This window comes from Netta rufina (assembly GCF_964035555.1).
Source record: "Netta rufina genome assembly, chromosome: 20".
Lineage (NCBI taxonomy): Eukaryota > Metazoa > Chordata > Aves > Anseriformes > Anatidae > Netta > Netta rufina.
In genome coordinates, this window is record NC_140144.1 from 3214938 (window position 1) to 3237746 (window position 22809).

At 44.1% G+C, this 22809-nt stretch overlaps 1 protein-coding gene across 2 annotated transcripts in view; it reads left to right on the forward strand.

The window, feature by feature from the left end:
• LOC311217258 (voltage-dependent N-type calcium channel subunit alpha-1B-like) overlaps positions 1-22809 on the forward strand; it is a gene marked incomplete at both ends in the record, with an annotated part of 280405 nt that overhangs the window by 161920 nt on the left and 95676 nt on the right. For both annotated transcript variants that reach the window (XM_084299168.1, XM_084299169.1), the window contains 5 exons: positions 7153-7265; positions 10285-10397; positions 14095-14226; positions 15134-15206; positions 20088-20205. In XM_084299168.1, the coding sequence (XP_084155294.1) occupies positions 7153-7265; positions 10285-10397; positions 14095-14226; positions 15134-15206; positions 20088-20205 (549 nt within the window). The remainder of the gene's footprint in view (positions 1-7152; positions 7266-10284; positions 10398-14094; positions 14227-15133; positions 15207-20087; positions 20206-22809) is intronic.

The following is a 22809-nucleotide window of genomic DNA, read 5'->3' on the forward strand; positions in this document are numbered from 1 at the left end:
ATGACCCTCAGAGTAGGGTCACGAATGCATTTATGAGTGCCTCTAGTAACTCAAGGGTTGTTGAGTCATATAATTCAGACAAAAAAAACCAACACATCAGGACACAATATCCATCTGAGATGACATGGGAACGTGATCTTTAACTTTACCTGAAACTCCAAATTCAACCACGTGTTAGTCTTGTACCACTGCAGGAGGATTTGTTCTGTAGGAAGCTTTGTGAAAGGAGGGGTGAAGAGTGCATGCTGGGGCAAATTGAAGTTGCTCTGTCTAATCATCAGCTGCTTAGAGAACTGCAGAATCCATGCCCCTTTGCAGCTGATCTGCATCCATGGGTGATTTGTATTGCGGATATAGTTAAAGCTCTGTCTGTGCTGGTGTCCCTGGGATAACAAACAGCATGTGCCATGACCAGGGCTACTTGGGAGGAAAAAACATGTCCATATGTGTTTACAGAATTGTATGCTAATTCATCACAGTTTTAGCAATTATTTCTATATTCTTTAAAGAGTTGCAGTTTTACAGATCTTTTTCTTGCTAATGGCATGTGGTCAGATGGGATACATGTCATGGTGTCTGTCTGTGAAAATATGTGCAGTAGTGATAGAAATTATATCAAACGTGCTGAAGCAAAAAAAAAAAAAAAGTCTAGGAAAAAATCAAACAGTCTGACTTAATAACTGTGGCTTAGATCATTAAAGTTACTTATCCACCTAATTTTCATTGATTTCTCTGAAATTACTTATTTAAATATTTCTAGACCCAGATCTTCAGGTCTAACATTATTACAAAGAAGATAACTTTTGAAGTTTTTCTTTTATAGACCTAAAAGGTCAAGAATACTAGCTGTTCTAACTTCAAAAAAGCTCCCTATTAATGTTTGCTAAAATATTTAATGCCACCAGGTAACTGAAGATGTAATGAGATGCATAAGGAGGACAGAAGCTCCTTTCAACTGTTTCTCTTACGAGATTTAGATAGAAAAGACAGGCCACACAGAGAAATCTGTCTTGCCTATTCGTTTCCCAAATTTAACAGAGGAAAGCTAGACTGGCAGAGTAATTAGAAGTTTGAGGCTTAGGATTTTCTCTTGAATTAGGACTAAATGTCTAGGAGGAAAAAAATAAAATACTTTAAGTCTTTCAACTCAGAAAAGAAGAATTCAGATTTCCAAAGTAAGTTTTGGGAACACCTTACTCAGTAACTTTTCTAAGAGAACATTAGGAAAGCCACGAGCCAGCAATTTCTGCTTAATATTCTCATGTGAGTAGGAAGGATTGCTTGTGCTGATTAGCATGAAAGGTGCACCTCCAGGTGGGAAATGTATTTGGTACAATCAGCGTAAATTAGGCTCCCTACCTAGCTCAGCGGCAGACAGTAGGGAAGGTTGGAACTGTGCTCTGCCCGGTATCAGGGATTGGGGTGGGTTCATCTTTCAGATGCTCTGGACAAGTCCCTACCACCCAATTTGTGAATTACTTTCAGAAAAACACGGGTACCATACCTTAATTTCTCTATGCTAGAATACTACCTAGCCAAGAGCAAGTGATCCCAGTAAGTTATTCCCATCTTCATGGGGCAAGTTATCATTTTCATAGAATAATATTTCGCACTAATCAAGAGTTTATTATAGGAAGCAGAGAATATTTTATGCCATAAAGTACATGTGTGGGCTAGCTGCTTATTTATTGCAGTCATGGTAAGGACTGGACTTGGCTCCTCTCTCTCCTGCATACACCGACTGCAGCCAGCCTGGTTACCTTGGCACCAGACACATTTGTGAATGATCTATGGTTCAGTCCTCAAGAAATGCTTCTTGAAAGTCTTCCTATGCCCAAGATTCATTCAAAAATCCATCAGATAAAGGCAGGGCAAGATATTACAAAACTGGGAGATTTTATACAACTCCTGGAAATACTTGGCGAAATCTTTTAACTGTGCAAGTGACAGAGCTTAAAAGTGGCTTTAAAGTTAATCCATGATGAGTGAACTTCCCTGAGGAGGAGCAGGACTTGACTGGTCTGATGCAGAGCAAGAGAGAAGCAGCCAATGCTAATTAGGTTGTTTCATGGAAGGTGCTCAGAGCTGGGCTGGTGGGGAGTTGTATGAACTGTGACAGAGGGACAGGAGTGTGGTGAAGTCTGCAAAGATCTGCTAAGCCACAAAATGCTACCCAGGCACGTCTAATTCAATTATACCTGTCCCTCTGGGGAACATTTAATTACTTTACAAATTAATTTTACCTAAAGAATGGCTGGTTAAAGCCTTACAGGTTTGCATTGATTTATTTTCCTCTGGTCTTTTCTTTTAACTTTTCTGCTGTTGAGTTGTTCTGATTAGGTTTCTCTGCTTGATATTCCGTGTTGCTGCAACTGCTTTGAAAAGGAACAGTGGGAGCTTTACAAAGGGACTTGGAGTTTGTTTAGTCTCATTGAAAGAGCTGGCTATTCACCCTGATGGGAAACTCCTGGAATTCTTGGGGTATGGTGCATGACAGGACATACTTCATGCTTCCACAGCTATGCTCAAATTAGATGGGAAAATTTCCTTCTCAGTATGAAAAGGGCTCCGGTGCCATGTTGCAGTGAGTTTTTTCACACCGCACATGTATGCTTGGCATACGCTGCTCTCTAGAGCATGGACCTTCAGTTAAATAAGTTGCAGTTCCCTATAGAAGAATATCCATGATCATAATTTGCTTGCACTTATCTACACCAAGAGAATTCTGTCAGAAGACAACTCTATAATCTAGCATAGAAAACCATCACTTGAGATCTATTTGCAACAAAGACCTTCATCAGCAAGGACAACAACCATAAAGTCCGTAACGTAGGCACATAGTGGAGGTGCAGCATTTTAAGGGTTTTCTATTCAGAACTGGGCCCTCTAAAATATGTATGTTGTAGCTTGAGCAGAAGTTACAGGACTGATATAAAAGCAGCTGAATGCATTTCTGTGCTATGCAGGAGGTCAGCAGAGGTGGTGGTTGTCTCCTCTGCTCTTGGATAAAGCTATGGAAGAAAGTTGGAAAGGTAGGGCTGTGGAAGCTTCGGCAGGATGAGTTTTAGGGACTGCAATGAGAAGATTTTAGGATTAAATCACTAAGTTTTCCCTTGGGAGGATGGGAGCCTTCTCATCAGGCTTTCCTTTGCCTGTGGCTGCCCTCCATGAAGGAACTCTCTCTGGGTTTCCCTGGCTAACACTGCAGTGATCTTTAGCTTGCTTCTCAGTTTCTGTCTAAAAATGAGTTCCAGAACGCCTCCTTTCTGATAAATACAATATTTGAAAACAGTATTTTAGACATTATGGCCTGAGAACATCTTCCCTGTGTGCTGTGCTATGCTGAACCATGTGTTTGATGCAATTAGGCCTTTTTGATGATATTGTGTTTGCCTTTGAAGTAGATAGCCAACTCCCTCTGGATATAAACATGCAGCATTTGCAATTGCAGGGAAAAGGCTTTCTGAAACGAGCATATTTTTTTATGTCTGCTGAACATTTCACGTCTGCCTTGTCAGAGGAAGAAGTTGTACTTCACTGAGGTTCTCCTCCTGGTTGCTTTAATGTACGAGGAGGAAGAGCAAAGGAAACTGAAGTGTCAGGCTCAACACCTGCTCCTAATGTCATCAGACTTGGAGCCAGGGCAGAAATGGAATTAATCCATTGGTGATTGACAAAAAAGAGCCACTAACCATCTAATTCAAAAGTATGGGGCAAAAAGATACCAGCATGGTCTTTGCCAATAGTACAAATCTTAAATTAAATAAGAGTATTTGTATCAAACTTTTTTTTACTTCAATCACATTACAAAATGCTTCTGTTTAAGGCAGATTGAATTACTTGTGGGGTCTGAATACCAGGAGGTCCAAACAACAAAATTGTATTTTCAATTAAATGGGCAGGGCCATGTCAGAAGAAATCACATATCTGATCCATCAGCTGGAGGAGCTGATTCATTCTGAGTCAATTCCTTTTGCCCAAGGAGTTCACTATGCCCACATTTTCCTTGCCTCCATCCCTTGTCCGTGCAGCGCTGTGATGTGTAGCACCTGGTGTCTGCTGAGGCCCAGCTATCACTGTGAGCTCCGCTCTAGATGGACGGCATCTGGTGTGAAAGGACGAGTTGGGCTCTTCTTTCAAGAGAGGCAAAAGGAAGTAGTTCCTTGGTTATTGAATTTCTTGCGTGTTTCTTCTGTTTTAATATTGAATATTACTTGATTCTATTTTTCTTAGGGCATTTGCTTGCTGCTTTTCTCCCATGATAATCTGGCCTTGTATATATTTGTTCAGGTTGTGTCTGTCCAATGACAAAACATTGCACTGGATGATAATTGTTTTGTTTTGTTTTGTTTGTTTATTTGGAAATGCTTCTGCTGGATGGGTGACTGAACATTAATCCTTGTTTCTTTCCTCCTTTTTCTTCTTACAAAATAATAGCAGTTATCCTGGCAAAGTGCACTGGGATATGTTGGTGAAAATTGTAATAAAAATTCTACCTTGTTTTTTATTTTTTTATTTTATTTTATTTTATTTTTATTTTTATTTTCTGAGCATACGTGAAATGTAACTCTTAAAGGTGAGTCTGCTGGATAAATAACAATGTCCCCACTAAAGTGAGATACAAAGGGGTGAAGCCTGTGCAATGCTTTCCCTGAACCCTCTCTACAACCCCTCCCTGCAATTCCATTGTCTGCCAGCTAAGCAAGGCCATCAGTTTTAAAGCATTGGTTTGACATCGATCCTTGTAATAAGAGGACTTCACGCTGAAGACATTCAAATAAATGTCATCAGGCTTGCTGAGCTCTGCTGAGCATGAAACCTAAGATGGGAGCTCTAACTTCCCAGCGAGAGAGCGACTCCGTAAACGGCATAAATGCTGGTGCAAGTTTTCCCTCGGGGCTAATGAGTGGAAGAGGTGACAGCAGCAGCACAAATTCTTCTGTGTTCTGGGAAGATGTATCTGGTTTGCTAGGGGAGTGTTTCATTCTGCTTCTTATTTCCAAAGACTGCAGGGTGCAGAATGGAAGTTGGCTACTGTCTAAGTGGCTGATTTACAGCAACAGCTATTAATAATTAAGGATTTTAACGTTCTTGCTACTTGCAATCTTTTTAATTGTGTGCAAGGAAATTTGATACCGTTGAACACATTTTGAGAGGTTCTTTGTTTTTTCTGTGTGTTGGTTTTGTTTTTCTTGATTTCATATTCTTATATTATTACTATCTAACGTCACGCCTGACATTAGCTCCTCTGGTCTCTTTCTCTGCACTTGGATAGTCAAGTGTATTGTCAGGGTAACTCAAAAATTCCCACTCTGGAATCCCTTGTGTTGAAGAGAACTTTTTGCTTACTGATTTGCTACAGGTCTTTCCAGGAAGGAGAGAACTTTAGCATGGTGTGGTGGGAACATGCTTCTCCTAGCAGGTTCCTGGCACTACGGAAGGTGGAGATGTGCTGCTCCTTCGTGAGTCCATGCCACCGCAGTGCCCCCTGAGCACCGAGACCCAGCAGATAGAACCTACCTGTTGGTAGCAAAAACACTGAGAAGTGTGCAGATCTCATATTTTGTCATCCTATTCCTCAAATGTGAACTTTGCCCTTTATAATCTCCTTTAATGCTATTACTTCTATTTACAAGGAGACTAGGTTACATGGAGTTATTAATACTCTCCCAGTATTTCCTCCCCTCTTGTAAATGTTGGCAGAAGCGCCCTTCTAGGCTACCCAGTAAAGTGTTAATAAACCTTCCTCATCTACATAGTGCTTCCTGCATTTCAGTTAGCATCATGCCCTTGATATTTCATGACTGTCTCCATTTGAAATGTAAAATCCCTCTTTTAATCTTTGATAGTGGAAGTGCGCTTTTCAGGCCATTTCAAAAAGACGAGCATCAGTGCAAAGTGGACCAGAGCCAAATGCACTCGCTTGGTATGAATGTGCAAGGCAAAGACCTGAGCAAAAGCCATGCAGTTTGAAAGGGCCCTCGTTCCCTCCCTGCTCCTTCCCCACGCTTGTTAGCTGAAGCCATGTATTCCAGGAGGCATACAAAACACTGGGATTTCAGATTAACTGAATTTTTCCCTGTAGCAACTTGCATCTGTTGCCCCTTGTCTGTGCACCTTTGAGAAAAGTTTGGCACCATCTTCTCTTTATTGTTCTTGGAATCATAAAACTTGATTTACAGAAGTCTTCCCTGTAGCATCTGCATGCTACAATATCTGAGAAGCTTCTGTGGCAGTAAGCAACATGACTGGTCTTTACCTTTTGAAGTTTGAACCTTTCCTTCCCCTTTTCTCTAGAGGGAGAGGTTTGCCGTGTGCCATTTGGTTTGTGTTGGTATCAAGGGGATTTTTAACCTTATGTTTGTTTTTAATGTTCCATTGTTTCTGTTGCTCATTGGCTTCCAGACCTAACTTGCATAACTCAAAATGCCAAAGGCAATGTTTTCTGTAGCTTCAAGTCCTAAAAAGCCTGATACGGAAGTTGAAAACTCCAGCTATGTTCTTTCTGCCCTTTGTTTCATCATAGGTGATAAATTCTCCCATCAAAATCTTCACAGCCTATTTGCTTGTGATATGTGAAGCAGAAGGAAACTGAACTTGCTCTTCCATAATTATATAGTTATGCAGGCGTAATAAAAATAAAAGTGGCTGTGTGCTAACAGTAGACCCAACACCTCTGAATCTGAGCTCACAGAGGCAGCAGCTCTGTTGGGTAAGAAGGTATTTTTATCGTGAGAGAATGTTATAAAAGCTTACACCCCACTTCCAAAAATGCCCATCTCACGTAGGTACAGAAGCTCCAAACATGCATTTGCAAAACATCTGTGCAATTAAATTAGACCTTTGGAAATTTTAGACCCAGAACTCTTTCAAAATTCCTTTACAAAGAGGATGATGATATTTAATGCTCATGCCAACCTTCCCACAGTACACATGAAACATTGCCTTCCCAATACCTCAATCTGAATGCAGCTCACGCTCATATCGAAATATTTATGTGAAACTCTCCTCAGGGTCTTGTTTGCCATTGCAAAGGGATTTTCTTCTGGCAGGAGGAAGTCTGTATTGTGAAAAATTACTGTTGTTTCCTGCATGAAGAACTCTGCCTACCAAGGTCTTGTGGACTAATTTAATCTCTTTTCTGGTTCCTAGATTTCGCAGAGTTTGTTTTTCTGGGTCTGTTCCTTACTGAGATGTCTTTGAAGATGTATGGACTGGGGCCAAGAAATTACTTCCACTCTTCATTCAACTGCTTTGACTTTGGGGTGAGTAGGCTTCAGCTGCATGGATCAAGTGTGTGGTCCCCTATTATTAAATGGGGCTGGGCGTTTAAGACTGTGTATGGGAAATGGTGCTACAAGGGTGTCTTTCCAGAGAGCAGTTGTCATATAAATTAGATGCAGGGAAACACATTAAGCTTTCCCTAGTTAACATCCTTCTTGACGAAATGTGACAGCCGGGGATTTCATTTCCGCAGGAGTTATGGGGTGCTCACAGCATCAGCACCAGTAAACGCTCTGATTAATGTGAGATTCTGTCTCCCATTTAAATGAGGTGACTGAAAGACAAAAAGCCCACACATCTTATTCCTCATCTCCCCTGTTGTCCCTTCAGTGGCCTTTATGTCAGGATATATAGGCAGAACTTTTCAGACATGAGCACCCAGAAGCAGAGGCTGAAACACATAATGAGGTGACAGAAAGGCTCAAATTCAGATTGTTTCACTGTAGAAGTTCAGGCTCTCCCTTTCCTGCTAAAACTATACCTGTAGCATGTCAATAGAGGGGCCAGTTTTGACACAATTGTACATGAGCATTGCAGGTAGATGTTTATTTTAAAAAAGCTATTAGTCTGTATTAACTACAGACTAATTACCTAGGCTTAACTAGGCTTTTTATATCTTTAGTGTGGGGTGAGCACTGGTCCTAGAGCACGAATCAGGCTGTAAGTTTTCTTTAACAACACAGATGTGATGCTTCTGATTCAGCCATGAGCAAGGGGAAAACAGTTAAGTTCATTGTAGCCACCATCCAGTCCTTCTCTCCAAGATGGATTTAATTTGTTGTTTCTAGTCTTAATCTGCCAAAATGCTTAGAGTGATTCTTTTTTCCCTATGGGCTAAAGTCCTTGTTTCAGCACTGCTCCCACACAGGAGGAGGAGGTATTTTTGCTTTTGGTGTGTGACAGCTCCTAAAGCCAAGACTACACCTAGAGCTACCACATCCTCTTGTTGGCAGCAGTGTCAGGAAAGCTCAGAGCTAAACAGACTGAGGTCAAACCCAAAAGTCATCTGTGTCTGCCTGCCCTGAGTCCCTGCTGTGTGGGACTTTCATCCCTGGGTGCCCCTTGCAGTGATGGGGGATCAAAGCGTTGAGATACGCTATGCAGATCTTTGTGCCTTAGTGGTTATGCAGCCAGAGACTTCCATGAACAGAAACCAGATCCCAAACAACCCAGACAATGTAAGATAACTGGATGTCTGCACACTTAGAGGTGGCGCCTAATCCAAGAAGCTTCCCTCAACTGGAGCACCCAACTCACAGCAAAGCTCAACTGCCATGCTATGGGGAGTGCAGCACTTCCCATAAACTTTGCTTTTTAAGCATAAACTTTTTATTTTAAGCTTAAGCTGGTGTTTCCCAGGGGGTAAAGCTGTTGATCTGTTTCTAATTCTGCCTCCTTTAGAGAATCCGCTGGGATCCTACTTTCTGTCTGGGTTTCTGCCTCCTCACCCACCTTCCAGCCCCCAGAGCTAATGCTGCTCCTGCACCCCACTGGAACATCACACAGATCTGTAGCCAGTTTAGTCTGACAAACCATCATGATGAAAAGGTTCAAAAGCAAAAAGAGAAACAACAAAACAGGACAACATCAGTCTTGGGAGAAATGGTCCAGTGGGGTCTCATGTGAAACCACTCCCAAGAGGCCATGCTGGGATGCCAGGGAAGTTAATTATTAATGTAATATGTGGAGTGACTAAGGAAAGGTTATTGCTGGTTAATGAGGGATTCCCAAGAATCACAGACTGCGGGAGAGAGATATTAATTCCTTCTTTTTGTAATGGGAGTGATTGGGTGAGCAACTCTTGTATATTCCCCTTTTTCCACTACATTTTCTTCATCAGGGCACAGCATTTCATGCAGAGCGGCTGCATGCCGTGCTGCATTTTTCAAAAGACATCCAGGTGTCTGCTCACGGAAGGGGTTTGCAAGATGCTGAGGGTCATGGCACTGCTCAGGTACCCAGGCACAGCAGCTCATGTCCTGCCGTGCTGTTAACGCTGCCTTTCTCATCAGGATCCAGCTGCTCCCTGGGGTCTGGTTGTAACGTGCTAATGGTGTGCGTCACACAACTGGGGACCACGGTCTGTGTGAGCTCTGAAATATGCTAAGTTAATGCAAATAATAACGCTAACTGGCAACAAAATGCCTATCTTCTCTTATTAACTGTGCAATAGCCTGTGTTGATATAATCACCCTTTCCAATTGTGCTTAACCCATTATTATTTTGTCTTTTTTAATAGAGGATTTCAGAGAAAATTTCTTATTATTTATTGAGGTTAATTCTCTGTCAACCTTAGAACAAACAAAAATTGTTTAAAATTAAAAACAAAACAAAGCTAAAATCCTTGGCTGTGGACAGTTCTTTCAATAACTGCAGCCTGAGGGCCTGGCAGACAATTGGATGTGCATGATAGAGACTTTTTAGGCTCTCTTAATAGCTGTTATCTTAATCAGTCTGCTAACAACTCCGAGTTGCCAGAAGATTCTGGTAATTTTGCACAAGGTTAATGCTGGGCTGTTCTGCAGTGCCACAGCCAAAGCTGTGGTGCTTCTGTTGGGATGGGGAGGATGGGGTGGGGGCCCACTGCATCTCTGGTGGCTGCCTGGACTGGACATGTGGGGTGAGCAGGTGAAGTAGTAGTACAAATGGTATTTGCAGTTGTGCCAGTGTAGATTTAAAAAAAAAAAAAAAAAAAAGTGTAGTGGTGTCCTTCAAGAAATGCTATTTTGAGGTAGTTTGCTTGTTAGAGAAGAAAGCAACAAGTTCCTATCTGTTCTACCCTACTCTAGTTATTGCCCCTTTTTTTAGATTGGACTGCAGAAAGTTAGAACCAGGCTTTTTTTTTTTTTTTGCTTTTTTTTTTTTTTTTTCTCTCAAAATTGCACTGTAGCTTCCGCAAGAAAGCCATCGTAGTACACACTTTGACTCTTCAGCTCTCGGCCTCTATAGCAGCACCACAAAGAAATGTTTTGCCCTCTATAAAATGGATTTCTCTTGCAGGTCATCGTGGGAAGTATCTTTGAAGTTATTTGGGCTGCGGTGAAGCCTGGTACCTCATTTGGCATCAGCGTACTGAGAGCTCTTCGACTGCTGAGGATTTTCAAAGTCACAAAGTGAGTCCAGCTCCTGTTCTGCTCCCATTCGACTTCTAGTAGTATATGAGATCTGTATCACCAGCCCCACAGAAAATAGTAGTGCTTTCCACATGTGTTAATAATAAAAATAATGATAATACAGTAACAACAACAACATAAAAACACCCTGTAATTGGCAGCACAAAGGTCTGTCAGTTCTAACATCCGACATCTGTAATGGCCTTAGTGGGTGTGGGAATGGAAGAAAACAGCAGAAGCAGAATTGCCCTTCCCTTGGCTGGGCATTCCGGGTTTCTGGCAGTCAGAAACTAGTGAGTTCCTAGGAAGTTGCATCTCTGAGGACTTTTAACAGCCCTTTCCCCAGCATCACTTACATACAGGTTTGTCTGACACAGTTTTCAGCGCTTTTATACCCTTGGGGCAGGGACGCATGAGAGCATCCTGCTTTTCTTTGGCTTTAAGCTTCCTTACAACAAGAATCTCAGTAGGAGATCCCTCGTTTCTTGTGGTAGAATAAAAAAGTTTATTTAATTTCTAAGCTCCACCAACTGCTCATTTATCTGCCGCTGACCTGGTGATAGTTCCTTAAAGGTTTAGATCTGATGGGCTGAGTGAGCTGAGCTACTCTGGCTACTGCTGGGTAGGGAATGCTGATGACCAAACCACAACATTCACACAAATATGAAGCGTTGCCACACTGTGCTCTGCCTGGTCTGGGAATGCCTAGGGTTTTCTGTGTTGAGCCTGTGAATTTGAACATTTGCTAGAGTTGGGTTGTCCCAGCTTTTCAGGTGTTTCCATACTCATGTGGTGTGTTACTGTGTGCTGGCATTAGGAAATAGCTAATGTGCACCTTGTAAACCCATCAAGAGCAATTTCCACAAGGTTTTAATGTTGTAGTGTGGAACTTGATGAAATATTTGGCTGCCCTTGCTGTTGTTTTCTGCTACACAATGACCTCCTCACATCTCCCATCTTTCCATCACTCTCTTCACTTAAAAGAGAAAAAGATAAGACAGAGAAAACAAAACAAACAAACAAAAAAAAATCAGGAAGAGAAATATACCCCCCAAAACAAACACACCAAAAACAGAACAGCAACCCAAATGCATAGGCTGTCACATTCGAACAAAACAGTAGTTTGAAGGAACTAAGTACTTTCCTAACTATTCACATGCATGGTATTCATTAGCTCTTTAGAGTATTCTGATTTAGATCTGCTAATCATCATGAAGATCAACAATTCATGCACGGTAATGTGTCATTTGAGGCACGGTGGGAGTAGGAAAGATGAAGTTCTGTAAATGTCCAGCAAAAGGTGTGGTGCTCCAAAAATGTCACTTAATCTACTTCTGCTCTAATCTTATGGAAAACTCCATGCTTTTAAAGAAAATTCTAGTAATTAATTGTCTGCAGTTAGTTTTATCCAGAGCTACTGAGGTTGGGTGTATCTGATTGTATGTTGTGCTTTTCAAAAAGAATTAGACATTTTTGCAAGTTTAAATGATCTCTTTGCCAATTTTGACTATTCAGGATTTTAACCAGTATAATAAGGGGGCAAAGCCTGATGTTTAACTATTCAAAGCAAGTCATGGAGTGATTTGGGTGCTTGCCCCCCTTCCCAGTACGGTAAGTAAAAGTTGTGCCCCACTGATGCAGAAATTCCCTTAAGAGGATTTTTCCCCTGGTATGACAGAAACATGTTCATGGTGTCACCAGGTCCTTCCCAGCTCCCCCAGCAGATCTGGGTGCAGTTTAGGGAGCGACCAAAGATGTAGCACCAGGCACAGACAGCTGCCCGCCTGTTCTTATTGGGGTCTTCACTGTGAAAACATCCTGATCCTGAGTAGTTTTAATTTTTGCCCATTTTCTGTGTCTTTCACATATTTTTGTTTTTCCCCGAGGCTCCTTGCCTCTGGGTTTAGTAGCAGACAATGGCAGTCCACCCGGCTCTGAAGAATTGATATGAGAGATTTTGATTCCTATGGCCCAAATCTGTGTGACTGCAGCTGGCAGAGTGATGTAATAGCTAAAAAGTTAAATTACAGCAGTCCCAAAGGTGACAGCAGGATGCCCAAAGAGTCAACACAGCCTAAGAGAGAAAAATTCAGAGAGGAAGACAAGGGAAGGTGTTTCACATATTTTCCTCTTAGTCATGTCTGAACCAAATGGGGACTGGCAGCTGCAGAGATGCAGCCCCTTGTTATATCCTGTGCTCTGTAATCAGGCAGGAGTTGGTGCTGAGCTCTTCCAAGACAAGCCGAGGCCTCTCCAGGAATTCAGTGTCCAGCTGGGTTAGCTGCGAGGTGCCAGCCTGGTGCTGCTGGCAGATTTTGCCTGAAGTCACTGTGACGAGCAGGGGAAAGTCTTTGTGACAAACAAACCCATCCACCTTCTCCAAGGAGAGGTGTGGTTGCATCTCTTAAAATCAAAGATATTCCCCCAGGAGACAAAAATTTCCCCCTGAAACCTGTTGTCACTGTGTTATGGACACAAATCTTCTTGGAATGGGTGCACCAGGAGTGTGTGATCCTGCTCCTCCTGGCATGGACCTGCCTCTGCCATCCTCAGCCTGGGTTAGTTCAGTCCTCCCAGCTGCACGGGAGAGAGGAAGAAGAGGAAAATTAGTGGTGGTTTTCATTTTATCTTTTTAATTCCTGCCTTAAAAATTTCTGGTCTCAAAACCTTTAACACAGGATATTGCATGTGTTGCCCTGTTGTTCCATGTGCCTGACTGTCCAAAAGGAGGTTGTCGAAGAGCTCCTTTGCTTGATGGCTTGTTCTGCGTTTTCTGAGTCATTAGTTTTCCTAATAGAAATAAGGCAAATAGGGCAAGAAAAGGGGCAGTTCCTGGGCACCCTCCCCATCACACAGCGTGCCTGCCTATGCGTGTGCCTGGAGCAACCTCTGGGCATGTTGGGGGATAGAAGCAAAAAGGGGCTGCAGCAGATGGCTGGATGTGGTGTGGTTGTGTTGGCTGTGATGCAGGCTGAGCCATTCCCTCTTGTCATGTCGGAGTTAATGTCCTGGATTTGTTTCCATCCTCAGAGGTGGTTGCTTGGTCCTGGATGCTTCAACTGCACAGCTGAACTGCCCCGCTCTGAAGGCATCTGCTGTGCATGAGTGTGTGTTAAACATCTACAGAAGTGTCTAAGCGTGTGAGGTTTTAAGCCTGCTTGTGAATACTCAGGGCATTTGATAAGTTGGAAGGGGACATTTCCTGGCAGAGATGATGGTTATTCTTGCTTTATGCCTCGTGAAGCCAAGGATTCACTGTCCCCAGGTTCAGCCTCTCATTGATATCGACACATCCCATTTTTTCACACTCCTGCTGACTGCAATGTGGGATGAAAAACATGGGGGAGCATACGCAGAAAGGTTGAAATCTACAACAGGAAAGGGGCTGCTGAGAAATTAAACTGAGCCCTTTCACTGCAGTGAACTTCTCTGCGCTGGTACACATGCACCAGGGTGACCATCTTGGCCCTTGGAATGCTACAGGAGATTCTGTCACTGAGCTGTGCTTTTCAGTCATATAAGTCAGAGAGGAGAATAAAGATGCCAATAATCCCTGCCATTCCTCCTGTTGTTTTTTTTTTTTGTTCTTTTTTCTCTTTTTTTTTTTTTTTTTAAATAATAAAAGAACAGATCTTATTACTTTCTAAACTAAAGAGCCTCTTCTCCCATTAATGTTCTCTCTTGATCTCCATCATAGATACTGGAATTCCCTGAGGAATCTTGTGGTCTCCTTGCTGAACTCCATGAAGTCCATCATCAGTTTGCTCTTTCTGCTGTTCCTCTTCATCGTGGTGTTTGCTCTGCTGGGGATGCAGCTCTTTGGAGGACAGTAAGTCTAATTAACCATTGTCCTTTCAGGGGTACTCTGAGAGCAATCACCTGACATACACATGGGTAAAGGGGCTGCAGGGCTTGAAAATTTGCAATCGAGGGTACAGATGTCAATCTCTGTCTGGGCTGCTGAGAAGTGGTCCCTGGTTTACAGAAGATGGATTTCATTCTGATACGTTTCCTAGAGCTGAATTCCTTCTAGTTATCATAATTCTCGGTTTCATCAAGGCTCCTATGCTGTTCTATGATCGCCTGGTTCAGCCAGATCTCTCAGATAGGACTGGGAGAGGCAGTGCTTTTTCTGCTGAGGGGAAAAGCAAATTGTTTCCTTGATAGCCAGAGTGGCAGGATTTTCTTTTCAATAGGTATATTGTTTTGCTTGAAAACAGTTTTGTTGAATCTGATTTTTTCCACTAAGAAATGCCCGTTGTAATGAATTTTGTAACAAGAAGTATTACGATATTACCATTTAAACTCAAAAATAAAATTTTAAAATGAAATAACATTTTTTTCAATCATCTCCTATTTTATCTTTAAAATTTTAAAATAAAACTGTCCCAATAAGCGGGTAATTTCAATTTTGACTTTTACACTTGTGGGCAAAAACTTATCGAAATGTCTTGTTCTGCAAATTTTTTGTGCTTTTGGTTGTTCATTTGAACTATGGACACAATTAATTCCAAAGCATCAAAATTTTCTCAAGGATCTAAATTTAATTTCTGCTAATGTTCCTGTTAGCCACATCCTCAGTTATGCTGTGTTCCCTGCTGTACTCATTGGGATGTTGTTTCTGAGTGGAGCAAGTGCTGCTCTCTAAGGTTACAGGGTATTACGGGACTGCAGGAGAGTTGCTCGTCCCTTACTGCCTTTTTTTTTTTTATATTATTATTTATTACTTTCTCTAGATTCAATTTTCAAGACGAAACGCCAACCACAAATTTTGATACCTTCCCAGCTGCCATCCTCACGGTATTCCAGGTAAGGCCATCCCTTGTCCTGGGTCAGCATTAGAAAAGAAATTCTTGGGCATCTCTTCCAAATTATGGTGAGCAGAGAGGTGTCCACAGAACTTAGGGAAGGAGAAGTCCTTCCTTCTTATGTATCTTGGCTACACTGAGCAGTCAATGCGCCACTAAAGATCAGTGCTATGGAATTAAGGGAAACTAGAACAGAAGAGTTTTTGCTAGGTAAGAAATCTCGCTAAAATAGGTATTTCCATGCTCAAGGATGGTGTGTGTCCATGCCTTCTCCTTCCTGAGGCCCATGCCCCCAGGGCTGCACGCTGCAGTGGCAGCACTGCATGTGGCGGGCTGTGTAAATCATCCTGCCGTAAATCAGCCAGCCAGTGTGGGGCTGACCTGTTCCACTTTCTCCCGCAGTTGCCGTGATTTAATGAGGAGAGATGCCTGAGCTAGCTCCAGGCAGTAAGGAAATAATGTAGCATTTTGCACTGTAATAGCTCAAGATAAGATAATGCTGGATAAGAATTACAATCAATGGGGGAGCACATAAAGAGGCATCAGCCTTGGGCAAGTTCGTGTGATGGCAGGAAGAAGTAGCAGCTCTGGGAGATGCAATGCGCAGATTTAAAGCCTCATTTTGCAGCACTTGCCTACATGCCATTTTTAAGCATTCACTTCAGGTGTTTCAGCAGAGAGCTGGGGGTACACAACCCTGCTCAATGTGCAGGTAACCAGTCCATGGAGCATCCTCTGGCTTTTTGGATGTTGTCCTACATAAATTGTTCTGACCCAGCTCAGTAAGGAGTATGGATCCAGGAGTATGTATTTCATGCTCAAAAAAAGATTGGGTGGATGACAGTTTTTGGATTAAAAAAGAAAAAATCTAAAAGAAAATGTGTCCCATGACCTCTGCATAAGCAGCTTCATGTGGGTATTGTTGTTCTCCAGATGTGAAACAGTTTCTGCAGTACTTACCTTGCAGGATATTGCAAATCACGGTAGATTAATATTTGCATAGTATTCTAGTGCTCATCAAAAAAAGGGGCTTAAAGAAATGTAAAGGTATTGCCACAGAGCCGGAATGGAGCCCGAGTCAGGTTCCGGATATGAGCATCTGGAGATTTCGTTGCTATTTTGGTTTGGGACTATAGCTGTCTCTTGAGAATCTTAGCAGAGATATTTTCCTTTCTGTTCCCAAGATGAATGCCCCCGTAACGTAGTGGCTGTGGGATGAAGGAGAATACTGCTGGCTTTATGTCATTTGTGAAGAACATCAGAGCTATGAATTAAAACCAGCAAAACTTTCAGCGCTTGCTTAACTCTCATCAGTCTCACAGAGATATTTTAATAACCTCTACTCCTGGTGCATCCCCCCCCTCGAATTGCAAGTATCACATTAACATTTCTTCAGTAGAGGCTTTGGACCCTCCTCTAACCTCAGCCAGGCAGCAGACTCATTTGGTTGCTGCTCTAATGAGCAGAGCAGCAGCATCCAGTGAACAAATATAATAAGGCCAGATACAGCATGTCCATCTCCCATCCCATTGCTGAGGCTTTAAGATGGATTTGGAAGATCTCCCTAAGGCACAGCCTGCTCCCGTCCTGGTTTCTTTCCCTAGCTCAGGTCTGCATGAGTTTGAACATGGAATCACAGAATTAGGTTGGGAAAGACCTTCAGGATCATCAAGTCCAAGTATCAATATGCTGGCGTCTGCATTTGTGCTGCATGGGACATGCAGTCACCCAGCTGGAGGCAGTGGTGATCTCTTTGTTAATTGGGAATAGGGAAGAATAGCTGGGATGGGGGTCTGGGGCACCAACCCCTCTGCTATAACCTGGGGTGAGATAGAGAAGAGAGATGGTGGGCTGGGGGCACCTGGGGAGCAGCTGGAGGTGGTGTCTGGGGAAATGGCTCCCCATGCGTGCAGTTTGTCAGGGGCTCAGCCCCAGCTGACTGCTTCCAAATCAGTGCTGGTGCTGCCAGCATCCAGTAAAACCAAACCACAGCAGCAGGTCCCGCAGCCTGCCTTAACCCTGTCTGTCTCAGCAGACCCAGCTGGGTCACAGTCCTCTGTTACGGGATTCCCAGGACATGCTGTGTCTGCCTGGCAGCTCGCTGAACTCGGTATTTGGTGCAACCGAGTCCTGCTATCCCTGAACTCCCTTTAAGAGCATCACACATTTTTCTCCAGCTCTTGGCCCCCGAGTAAGATATTATGAGCTGAATGCCCAACTGTGTGTATACAAAATACAAACTGTATATATATTCATATATACAGGCATGAAAAATAAATAGCTACGTCTCCCTGTTGCAGCAGTCATTGAGCTGCGAGTGTTTACAACATCCATAAACACGGAGACTCTATAAAGCGGAAAGACCTCTATTAACCATACGTGCTCTGCTCCTGGAGAGCTGCTGCTCAAATAACTGCACGCTGCTGGCTGCAAGGAAGGGAAGCAGAGCCCTGGTGCCTGCTGGGGGAGGTGAGGAGTCGCGGTGGCAGGATGCGACCGGACCTCAGCCCTTGCCAAGGTCTGGGAAGAGCAGGGTTTGGTGCCCCGGCTGTCCCTGCTGACCCCACTGTGAGATATGATGCTGAGTTAAGTGATCTGGCATTTATTCAGGTCCTTCAGGAAAGTATCTCCCCTTCAGGACAGCCCTTTGAAATGATGCTGTGCTGATCCCCAGCAGCTGAGTGTCTTCCACCCTTGTGTGCTCGTTAGTCCATTAAGATTTTTTTACAGCAGATCTTGAAAGCAGTTTTTATTCCATCATCCAATAGTCCCTCAGCCAAGCCTTACAGCTAAATGCTGTGCTGCAGTGGACAAAGTGTTCACTAGGGACAGCCAAAAGCAGTTTGGGACTTGGGAAAATCCAAAATCTTTGGACTTCCCTGTACACCAAAGTCTGTATCGCTTGCCCTCTGCACTGCTGTCCCTTCTCCAGAAGGAAGCAGTTCTAATGGCATCCGTAAACACAGACTTTGTAGACCAGAAAGACCTTTATTAACTTCAGGTGCTCTGCTCCTTGAGGGCTGCTACCTAATTGCCTAAATAATTGCCCCAGCTGGATGGGAATGGTGTAAATTTGGGGAAGGACACTGGGTCTGTGTCCCCATCTCCTCACTGGGGCCTCAGAGCAACCTCAGCTCTGCACAGGCAGTCTGGTGAGTTTAGACCAGTTATCTCTTTGAAACAGGTCCATAAAGCAAACACAGATTTTTTCTTTAAGATGTTGTTCCACTTTCAAAATAATATGGTTGGGGTTTTGAAACCCAAGTCCTGCTGGGTTTGTGTGTAGCCTGTAACTTGTGACACCTGTGACCCCTGGTCCTATGCAGGGCACAGAAGCGCTCCCACCAGTTCCTTTTCTGTGAATGTCTGTGTGAACAGAAATCACTGTATGATTATTTCTAGAAAGCAGGAACAGTTGTGAATTCACAGAAATGAGGTGAGCAGAAGTTAGTGGAAACAGTTTTGTGTAGTCGAGTGCCAGAGCTGAAAGCCCAGTGGCCTGGTTCATAGTCTCTGGTGTAAACCCAGCATAACTCGAGTGGTGTGGGACGCTCTGGGCTTGCACTGAATTATTTGAGCCCAGACTCTGCATTTAGGAAACAAGGTTGCATATGCACTGTGTAGCCTTGTGTCTCTCCTTGCTCTTGCTTTAATGCTGTCATCAGCACCAACTCTGCAGCAAGAAATTTTCTCTCTATCAGCAGCTGATGGTTAGTCTGGAATTTGCAATTATTTCTAGAGTACTGTGTGCACTTGGGATTGATCAGTACATTGGTGGTGTTGGTGGTTTTCTTTTTTCCATACTACTTCTGCTAAAGAGACAGCTTCCTATTTGGGCATTTGAGCTCTGAATTCCAGTGGGCATTTTTAATGTACTGAAAGTAGCTATTGTTAGACTTGTCCCGGTGGGCAGATGAAGGGTTGGTCTGCTGAAAATGTTGCTGTGTTACAGTCGTTGGTGAAGAACAGCAATGGCAGGCAGTTCAGACTGGTGCAAAATTAGCATCTAGAGTGACAAGGCTTATTTTAGACTTAGGTGTTTCCACTTATTAAGGTTAGCTTTTCTATTATTCATGTGTTTGCTAATAAGCCCCAGGTCAGCATCCCAGCCTGCAGCCAGGACAGCTCTGCAGCCTGGGCTGCGCTTGTGCTCGTGCACAAGGACGCGGGAGGAGCAGAGTCCCCTTGAAGCTACCCTCTCCTGTCCTCACTCTCACACATTTGTGTATTGCATCTCCTTGTTATTATTTATTTATTATTTTTTTTTGAGATTTGTGGTTGTTTGGGTAGCTGAGCTTCCTTGTGGCCTTGGGAAGCAGGAAGCCCGGAGAAGAACTGTGGCGATGCAAAGCCCGGGCAAGACTCGTGGTGGCTGTGCTGCCCGGGGTCTGGCATTTGGAGCCAGGCTCAGCTGCAGCAAGGCTGTCTGCAGCCCTGGGGGGCTGGTGAATAGTGGAAGGGGTCTGCAGGTGCTTGTCTTGTTATGTGGGTCACTAAAAAGTGTATATAAAGTGTGTGTGTTGGGGTGATGACTGAGCAAACCCTTCCTGTATGAAGCGAATGAAAGGAGTTGAAGCTGGTGGAGATCCCACTCAGGACACTGGGCTTTGGAGGCAGGGTTTTCTTCGGTGCCTGGGCAATGCTAAAACCTGGCATCTCTGCAGGACTTAAAAATGGAGAGAAGTCAGAAGTTTTGCTGGGGGGGGAATGTGTAGGAATGAGACTTCTACCGCCTCTGCAGGGAGGCTGGTGGCAGAGGTGGGAAGCATTCCCCTCGGGAGACCCGTCCTGGGTTGCATCGAGTTGCCCTGCGCCTCTGACCGTCTCTGCTCTGTCTTCCCTCTCTGTCACCCCTTCTTCCCTTTCAAATTTCTCTGTGCAGATCCTGACGGGGGAAGACTGGAACGCGGTGATGTACCACGGCATAGAGTCGCAGGGTGGTGTCCACTCGGGGATGTTCTCCTCCATTTACTTCATCGTCCTGACACTGTTTGGTAACTGTATCCTTGCCTGCTGCCTTGCATTAGTGCACAGTGCCACGCACCCTTTCAGGGGTGCCAGAAAAATCTAATTTAGTTTACATTATTCCTTTCACTCACACACCTCTGTGTGTGCACAAGCACTTTTAAAAACCTGATTATTGTTATGGCTTTGCTCCTTACAGCACCTGGGCTAAGAGTTGTAGGCAAGTTGTCCGTGTTGGCATCACTTTTCTGATGGCAATGTGAGCACAGTCCTTGTCCATTTTATTGTTAATGGTTTAGTTTGAGGAAGTTCTATTGTGAGTTAATTTATGTTGTGGGAAAAACAATAAAGTTGAGTCAGAGCAGGATTTCTGTACCTTGAAGATCTTTATGGATACTAGATCAGTGGGAGAAATAATTGAGATTGTTTTATCATGTAAATCAGGCTCCAGTGCCTTGGCGTCTTTGTCTACACAACAGCTTAACTAGCTATGCTATTCTAAGTGCTTGAACACGTCTTGTCTCCACATAATGCTTAAACCAGAGTCCAGATCCTGAATTTGGGGCTCTGGGAGTATTTGGTCATGTTCCAAGACCAGACAGATGAGATCTATTAAGATGTCTTGTTCTGCTTTGTCCTGAAAATCTGCTGAGGATACTGGGAAGCCTGTGTCCTCCAGAAGAGTCCCGAGGAGTCTGCCAAAAGTAGCAGTCACACAGAGCAAGGATTTAGGAAGGGAGGCTGTGTTTTGCACAGAACCGAGCAGAGATTCTCGGATCTAATGGCTGTGTGGGATTGGAGAGCCAGCAGAGCTCAGAATTTGTGGTGGCTCTTTGCTTCGTGATGGAGACTGCTGACGGGCTGATGTTGTGTAGCGTTGCAAGATATAAATTTGTTGGCACAAGAAGTTTGCTGGCTGCAGTGATAAGCTGTGTGGTGGCAAACAGCATCCTTAGAACTTGAAAACTGCTGTGTATATGAGGCAGTGTGGCTGCCTTGTTTGTTCTGGGGTAATAATGCTGAGCACTGCAGCTCTGCTGGAGAGCTCTCTGTAGGGTGTCCCAGCACTGTGAACCTTCCTGCCAGTTACTGTTCCAGCTTTTGTCTCTTCCTAGGAGTCCTGCTAAGGCTGGCAACGTTGGCTGGGTACTTAGGAGAAAGGGAAAGGTATGCAGGGGGCCATACCCGTGCTAAAGAAGCAGTTGTTATAGATGTAGATCTCTACAACAGGGGGTCAAGATAAGATGACACGGGACATCAGAGCCTCTGGATTGGGAGACAGGGCTCCAGCCCTTTGCTTTGCGTGAAATCTCCCCGGTGGCATGAGGAGCCACAACAGAGCAGAAAGTGTGAGAGCCGTGCCTGTCCCACAGGGGTGTCTGAGGGATTTTCCCCATTAACGTGTGCTATCGGAGCAACAGCAGCCAGGACACGTGGGCTGGGCCAGCAGCTCCACTCAGACACCAGCCTCAGCGTGCTCCTTCCAGAAACACGAGGCGTCTGAAAACTGGGTCAGTGGAGAGCTGGGAGGGAGGGAGAGCTCTCAGTCCTCGGGGCTTGGCATTTGGAAATGAGATTAAGCCGTAATCAGGCTTGACAGCAAGGCTCAGAGAGAGAGAAAGACTTTTAACCTTAGAGCAGCGAAGATGCAGCATTTTTGAAGAACGGGGTATAAATTCCCTTCTTGCCCCATTAGTTAAAAGAGGGGCTTCTCCCTTGTGTTTCCCCTAAAGGAAAGAGAGCAGGGGAAGTTCACATAGCTGGAATAAGGATCTGCCTCGCATCTCACGACTGCCATGAGTTTGGTCTTTGCCTCTGCTTGCTGTGGCACAGTTCTGGGCTAAAACCTTGTCCACATTTGCCCCAAATCCACGTTTGCCCCGCAGAGCTCCGGCATGTTGCTTTCCCTTATGCTGCTTGCCACCGGCATCGCCGTCCCTGGGACATCTCTGGTGCCTTTCCCTCTTTGCCCATGGCTGCACCTCGAGCACGGCCAGAGAACTCCTCGGGGCACTGTTTGTGCATTTATCGAGGAACCGATCCTCATAGGTAAAGCGTGAGACTTTAATCCCCTCTGAACCCTGCAGGTGGGGATGAATTTAGTGCAGCCACTGGGTTGTTGTGAACAGAAAGAACAGAGATAGGCAAACTGATCCTAGCAGGCTTCTTTCACCACCTTCCAGTGATCAGGGTCTTAAACATGAAGCATATCCGTTAATTTCTTGTAGGAGACCTGGAGATCTGGCCAAGATTTTGTCTGTTGAAGGTTTCCATGGTTTGGACAAGCCCTCTGCTTCACACGGGCACTGACTGCCTTTAAGCACCATGAGCAGAGACAACAGAGGACAAGGAGTTAAACCTTTTCCTTGTGTTTACTGCAGGAGCTGCCGCAAGAAGCCCACTAATGCTCGCGCTGATGTTTCAAGCAGGGTTTCGGTAAGGTCAGTGCTACCCCTGCTTTTCAGTAGTTATGGTTTTGATGCTGAGAGCAAGCAGCAGGCAGTCATTTATCTCGGAGGGAAAGCTGAACCGTGTGACTTACCAGGGACTTAAGTTATTCTTAACTGTCAAAACATAACCAGGAAGGTCTGAAAATAAAGTTCAGTTTGCCAGAAAATAACAGTCCTGCATTTCTGTGG